This window comes from Falco peregrinus, chromosome 4 (assembly GCF_023634155.1).
Source record: "Falco peregrinus isolate bFalPer1 chromosome 4, bFalPer1.pri, whole genome shotgun sequence".
Classification (NCBI taxonomy): domain Eukaryota; kingdom Metazoa; phylum Chordata; class Aves; order Falconiformes; family Falconidae; genus Falco; species Falco peregrinus.
In genome coordinates this window covers 38956643-38963819 of record NC_073724.1, presented here as the reverse complement: position 1 = coordinate 38963819, position 7177 = coordinate 38956643, and the positions used below count along the sequence as shown (strand labels likewise).

The window sequence follows — 7177 nt, the reverse complement described above, 5'->3', positions numbered from 1 at the left end:
TCTGCATTGAAACAGCCTCCATCCATGCAACCTCTGTTTGTTGGCAGATGAACGCTGACTTAGCAAGTCTTTAATCTGTCAGCTCCCAGGTGTTTTGATAAACCATGAAAGGTGTCAGCTTGGACCTCAAATAAATCTTTTCTGCCCCAAGTGTGGTGGAAAGCCTTTGTGTACAGGCACCAGCCCTCCCACTCAGGAGGGGTGAAAGGATGCTCCCATCATTTCCCTTTCTTTGCTCCCAGGGAACAACCACGTCAGTTATGGGGTGAGAATCTTCCTCACTGTCTTTCTGCTTCCCCACCACAGCACAGTCTGGAGGAAATCCCTGAGGAAATCTTCCCCTTGCATCCCTCTCCCCACTCCAGCACATATGTCAATGGCCAAATAGCAATCCCACAGCAAGAGGGTTGCCATGCTGCTGCGCTATACTCTGAAGCACAGCTTTAGGTGTCTGCCCATCTTCTCAGTTCGAATACACATTAAAAGCAAGATGCACTTAAAAAGGCTCAGCTAGTCTTAAGTGGTGCATATGTGCCTGTGGGACACCAACCCCGTTGTCTGTAACCCAAAGTTGCTAAGGTAAGACAGAGCAGAACAAAAATAAAGTTGTATGAATCAGATGTATGTAGATAAACATGATAAAAAAATACAACGCTTTCATGGGAACTATGATAAACCTTACAAGAATAACGAGGCAAGCTCATTTATTGTTTTGTGATTTACTACAGAGGCACCTGCCTCTAGCTCTGCACTCTAGCTCTCCAAGCTTTTTCTGTGCCATCTTTTCCAGAACAAAATTCAAAAGCACAAAACCATGTTTTCCTTCTTCCATCACTCTGGGTCAAATAAGTCAGAGTGTGTTTGAACAGGGAAGGAATATTACTTTTTATAAAGAGTGTCAATTCTGGCAGTTGGCTACCAACAAAAAGTTATCCAATTACTGTACTCCTATTTGCAAATTTCCTTTTGGAAAGAAGTTTATAACTTCATTCCTTAAAACTAATTCTGACCCAAACTTGTCATGCAAGTCTGTGGTCTGGAAGGAAAATGATTTTGCAACATTAGAACTAATGTATTCAGGTATTTCTTCTTGTTTAGAGGTGACAGCAACAAATAACAGAAAAATGCATGCAAAGCTGAAACTACTTTTGCAATGCTCACCTTGCTTGCACTCCCTTCAGATTTTATGGCAGGTTGTAACCCATCATGCTCTTCCTTTTTTCCCTGTATTATCACCTAAGATCTTTGAGCTCTTTGGAATATAGCACCTACCACACTGCTAGCTAGAAATAAATAATAAAAAGACATAATGTTTAAAGATATAAATAATAAAAAGCAGTACTTCCACACAATTCCCTCCCATATTCAGTACTTCAGGGAAGTAAGTCTGTAGGAGAAAATCACTGCAGACTTTTTCACAAAGAGATAAGCCATGTACCAAGCCCATAGGCACAAAGAGGAGAAGCTTTCTATGCTTTACTTTTTTCTTTTTTTCTTTTTTTCTTTTTTTCTTTTTCTTTTTTTTTTTTCTTTTTTCCCCGGTAGAACAGGGTGCAGAGCTTAACTCCACCATGATGATATCCTAAAATAACCTTCCATCTGGCCACTAACAGTAGTGCATCTTCCAGCGAAGCCAATCTACTGATGACTCATGTGTCCTGGTGCAAGAGCGTGGAGTGGGCGGGGGAGGGGACAACAAACAACAAAAGGCAGATATCTTGATTTATTTAAAACCTTCTGCAGGAAAAAGCTTTCAGAGGGAAAGTAGGAAGATGACAGCATAGCCTGACTCAGCCTCATCTGCCCCCTTCCACCAAGCACTGACCAGAGACTGCCCTTTGCAGCAGCAGGAGGGGCTTGTGTGCTGGGGAGGAGGCCAAGGAGAAATGCAACCCAGCCGGCCAAGGGACTGCAGCAGGGGGGTCTAGTCCAAGTGGGTGTCAAGATACTGATTTCAGACTTTTTAATCTGCTCCTGGGCAGAAAGGGATGTGGTGGCCCACTTCTGGAGGGGAACAGAGAAAACCTTGTGGTGCCAGAGGCAGATACGGTTCCTGAAACGCACACATAAGCCAGCACAGAGCTGCCATCGGTTCAGGACAGCAGGCAGCAGTCAAAGCAGCCTTTGAAAGGTTGTCGTTCCCATGGAACTCATGCCCATCTCCAATGCCCTTATTTTTATACACATATATACAAGCCTTGAGACAAACACTTGTTTTCCCTCCTTCCCCTCCCCCCCCCCCCTTTGCTCTTCTTTTGTATACACAAAAATAAATAAGAGTTGACTCATAAACTATAATAGCACGTACTGGGCACTTTTAGATATTAACTGATGCTTCCCACGAGCTATGTCCTTGAGGCTCCTTGGCTGTAACATACCTTCCGCTGTAATCAGTTTGTAAGTGCAAATTGTTCTGAATTTCATTGTTTATTACTCTTCCAATGTCTGCTTTACTGTATATTGAGTCTATTTCATTTAAGTGCGCTAAAAATGATGACTGCTTCTCACAGTGCAGGTGTATATTCCCCTGGTTTGTACATGGTTACTGTAGTTTGGCAAGTTGTCGTTTTGTTCACACGTGGCTTGGAAATAAAGCCACTTAACAAAGTATTTGACATCATAAAGATACTTTTACATTAGACTGATGTCATTTGTCATTACCACTTACAAGTATCAGAACCACTTTACCGAGGAAGACTAAAGGGTTTTTGAACTGGGTATCCAATCAAGAGCACTTAAAATGATCCAGTCTTGCAAAAGAAAACTTAACTCCTAATAATAAACCCTGTATTGTACAGCATCACTCATGGAAATTTTTCCCTAGTCAGCATCTAACACACAAAATCCGTGCGTTAAGACTCTGCAAACTCATCTTTGCTTACTGCAATGTCAGGAGCTAGCATTTACATAATTCCCTGCCCAGCCCACCTTTTAGGCCAAGTTGTTTTCCACAGCAGCCAACAGCAAAGTCGCATCCCTTGCCCTTTGCATGAGAAGTACAACCCTGGGTTTACCTGTTGTTTTTTCCCCCCCCTCTTCACCACCAGATTGCTGCTTTGATCCCAAGGGCCTCAATCCTCCCCCATGACCTTGAAAAAGTGGAATTCTAAAGCATTTCCCAGTTGGGGGTGTGGCAGTATCGCTGCTGTTGCTGTGAGTTTGAGCAGTTTTTGCTGCGGCTGAATTGGGATTACCCAGGCTGCTGCCAGCCACGTGGCTGGGCCCCTGTATGGGAGCCATGTGCAGTTCAGCAACTGCGGGTTAGTCATTGGGCAAGGCAAACCCTTGAGTCACAGTATCACCCTACCTCCTCTCTTACCCAAAGCTTTACTTGTAAGGAAACGTCACCTCTGCTGCCAAATAGCCCTAGCTTGTAACCGCTCTGCTCTTTCACCAAAACTTTTCTCATCTTTTTTTTTTTAGGATGCAAAGGGAATGGATGTCATTAATATTCATGGTGATACCGCACTAATGCAATCCTATTTTTCTGATGTCACTCATAGTCTAAATCAACATGACATTGCCCCTTGTGCAACATTTAAACAGTATTGTCTAAATCCGCACCAGGAGAAGCTACCAGTTCAGAAGGAGTGCTGTTGAAACTGTTGTTGGCTGCTTTTGTCTGAGGTTTTACCAGCCCTCCCGAGCAGAGGTTGCAATATGGTTTTCAGACAGCTGAGCACAAGGCAGAAGGGAGACATGCAGCAGAACAGGTTCTCCCTCTCATCCTCAGGAGAACAAAACTTTACTGTCCAGCATAAGGCACTGCATCTTTTGCATCACTTTAGTTAAGACTGTAGCGAGACTGGCGAGCCGACATGTTAGGAAACCAGAGTAATCCCTCTCCTTGTTCCTGACATTTTTCCTGGCATCTTCCCAAGAGAGGAGGGGAAGAGGAGTTAAAAACCTTACAAAAAGAACAAGCATCGCCAAGCTGAAAATCATCTGTTCCTTACAAACTTCTTTACCCTAGAAGGAAAAAAAATCTTTAGAATACATATTTTCAAACACACATGCAGGCTGATTGTTTTAACAATACAAACGTCTGCCAACTAGTACCATGTCTGGAGTGCAGTGTTCTGCACTCTGCAGTGTTCTAGCAGTTGGGCTGAAAAACAAATTGCTGGGCAATACCTGAATTTAAGCAAGAATATCCTTAAAGCGGAGAGAAAAATTCTTCTATTTTTAAAAGAAAAAAACCCCACCAAACAAGCCCTAAATCCGATGGCAATAATACAAAATGCAATTGCAGTATGTCTACAAACTTGGCATTTCAGTGCATGAGAAGAAAACTTCATACGTTATGTAAGGATGTACGTATTTATTAAATCGTTATCCTCTGTGATATGCACACATTGTATTGTAATCAGTAAGTACACTTTTAATATTAGAACATGATATAGACACCCAATTCCAAGGCACATTATTTCGCCAAATAAAAGAAAATAATGCAGAGAGAAAGAAATCAATACAACTTGGATAACATAAAACCAATTAATTACTTGTATCCAAGGAAGATTAGAGAGGAAAGAAATGCAAGAGAGAAGGGAGGGCAAGTATCCCAGACCTGTTCCAAGGGATAGAAAAGAGCTCCCCACAGTACATTAAGATACTTCCCGAAAAAGCGAGTCATTCCTAGGCTTCGCTCCAACCTCCATGAATCTCTGCCTGCAAAGTAACCATGACTCCATCTTCTCAGATTCTGTTAAAGGGGCACTGACCTTCATGCCAGCATTCGCAAGGAGCAACTGGACTGTCCAGTTGGGAGCAGCTTATCAAACTTAGGCCGTGTATGGTGCAGTCAATATGGTCATTCATCCATTTTGGATACGCCAAGTTATCACTACCTAATCACTCCCTTCGGGGCGGGGGGGGGGGGGTAGGGGTGGGAAGCCCACAAAACCCCCTCTCTTGCACACGAAGAGGCTTCTCCATCTAGTAAGGCAGCTCTGGAAATAACTTCGAACAACAGAAGAATTCCAGACGTTAAAAATATCATTTAATTAAGCATAAGTCATACCAAAAAGTTTTAAGTCACTTTTAGTTAATACATTTGCATTTATTTTAGAATATACTCTACATCTGAGTAAAAAAAGTTTAAATAAACTCCAGTACATGTACAACTGTGGGGACCTGCCATCCGTCCCCTGGCAGAGGGATGCTCGTTTGCTCACTGGGTTCCCTCCCGGGTATCGGAAGCAATTTTTATGTTTTGTTATGTTCATCGGCTTGTGTCGAGCCTCCCGTCTGCCAGCTACGCCACCGCCTCGCACGCGCACCGGTTCGGCACCCCCGCCCGGGGAGGCACAGCAACCGCTCGCCCCATACCCAATAATAAAAAAACCCAAACAAAGAAGGAAGGGGAGGGGGGAAATAATTAATGAGCTAGTATTGATTAATTTACATCTCTCTCTGGCTTGTGCGTTGGTAGAAAACCGGCTGCAGTCCCGGGAGCGCGCAGGGGAGCCGCAGCCCGGGGCACACGCAGGCCCCCACGGCGGCGGCAGCAGCGCCGGGCGGGTACGCGCCGCTCCCGCTCCCGGCGGCGTGCCGGGCGCCCCCTTCCCCCGCTCCCCCCCGGCGCTCACTGCCCCCAGCTGCTGAAGCCGATCTCCTGCTTGTATCTGTTGGTGAGGACGTTGGCCTTGCGGGTGAGCTTGGAGAGGACAGAGTGGAGTCCGCTGAGGTGATAGTGGAACTGCTTCTCCAGGTCCTCCTCTCCCTCGCCCTCCTCGGCGGGCCCGCCGCCCAGCTTGTCCTTCTTGCGGGCCGCCTCCTCGCCCGCCGGCGGCTGCACCACGCCCCACTCGATGTCGTTGCGGATGGACTTGAGCAGCATGTAGTGGCTGTACATGTCCCTACGGGAGAAGTAGGCGCCGGGGTCGCCGGGCGGCAGGGCGGCGTCCCGCTGCGGGCAGACGGCGCCCGCCGCGTCCAGCTCCTCCAGCAGCAGCGGCACGTCGCGCAGCAGGCTGGGCACCATCACCGTCTGGTCCATGTTGTTGACGGCGCCGATGAAGCGGTTCATGGCGTTGAAGAGGGAGTACTTCTGGCTGTACGAGTCGCAGATCTGCATCATGCCGGCGGGCGGGCGGGCGAGCTCAGCGAAGCGGCTCGGACGGCGGGGCTCCTCCGGCGGCGACCTCCTCCTGCTGCTCCTCGCTGGCGGCACCGCTCGCCCTCCGCCGCGGGCTGGGCTGGGCGGCTGCTGGCGAGCAGAATCCTGCTGGGAGGCAGCGGCCGGCGGCGGGGTTAGGGGCTGCTTGCCCTCCCCCAACCCGCCTTCCCTTCCCTTCCCGTCCCCTCCTGCCGGCGCCCTCGCCATCTTCTTCTCCCCCCCCCTTCCCGCCTTTATCCGCAGCCCCGTCCCCTTTTTTAGGCTTCCCCTCCGCGGCCCTTCTGTTCGCCCTTCCGCCCCCCGCTCCCCCAGCAGCCCTCCGGAGGCGCCCGGTGCAGCCGCCGGGGCTCGCTGCTGCCGCTCCCCTCCGTACAAAAAAAAAGGCGAAATGCAAAAAAATACCCACCCCCCCCCCTCCCCGCCGCTCCCGCCGGGAGCCACGCGTGGCGCGGCGCTGGGGGGCGGCCGCGGGGAAGGCACCCCCGCACCGCGCCGGCGAGTCAAAATGGAAGCGGCGCCCAGCCGCCGCGGGGGAGGCACCCACCGTCTCCGGAGCCGTCAGCCCGCCGCCGCCCGTGGCCGCGCTCCCATCCCCGGCGCCGTATTTATAGCCCGTATCTTAAACCAAGGTGTTCCCCAGTGCCACCCCCCCGCGCCGGCACGCCAGATAAAGGCGGCGGGCGGCTCCGCCTCTCGCCCCGCACCGGGGGAGGGCGCCGCGACGGGGAGGGCGCCGAGACCGCCCGGGACGGGGCCACATCCTGCTCCCCGAGCGGGAGCGGGCGGCGCGGGTTCGGCCTTCGCGGGGGAAACTGCGGAGCCGGGACCCCGGGCTCCCCCCCCCCCCCGTCCCCGTCCCGCGGCTGCAGCACCGCACCCGCACCCTGAGAGAGGGACGGGGGCTGCAGAGCCCCCCAGCCCCGCGGGCGGGGCACGGCGCCCTGACCGAGAAGGGCTTCAGCACCGCTGTCCGCTCACCCAGCGCCGGGGCCAGCGGCCTTGAGCCGGCGGGGCGCCAGCCGCCCCCTCCACGGCCCGGGCGGGGAGCGGGAGGCGCGG

The 7177-nt window shown here is 50.8% G+C and overlaps 1 protein-coding gene across 1 annotated transcript; it reads right to left on the bottom strand.

The window, feature by feature from the left end:
* Window positions 1-4301: 4301 nt before the first annotated feature.
* On the bottom strand, window positions 4302-6975 carry MID1IP1 (MID1 interacting protein 1). The gene is made up of 2 exons (XM_055803041.1): window positions 6659-6975; window positions 4302-6223 (listed from the first exon to the last, which is right to left on the bottom strand). Exon 2 carries the CDS (start codon window positions 6077-6079, stop codon window positions 5585-5587), a length of 495 nt encoding a protein of 164 aa, XP_055659016.1. The 5' UTR covers window positions 6080-6223; window positions 6659-6975; the 3' UTR covers window positions 4302-5584.
* Between the last annotated feature and the right edge of the window lie 202 nt (window positions 6976-7177).

What these genes read in the sequence shown, in the direction of transcription:
- MID1IP1 (XM_055803041.1), bottom strand. Translation starts at nt 6,079, where the DNA reads ATGATGCAGATCTGCGACTCGTACAGCCAGAAGTACTCCCTCTTCAAC.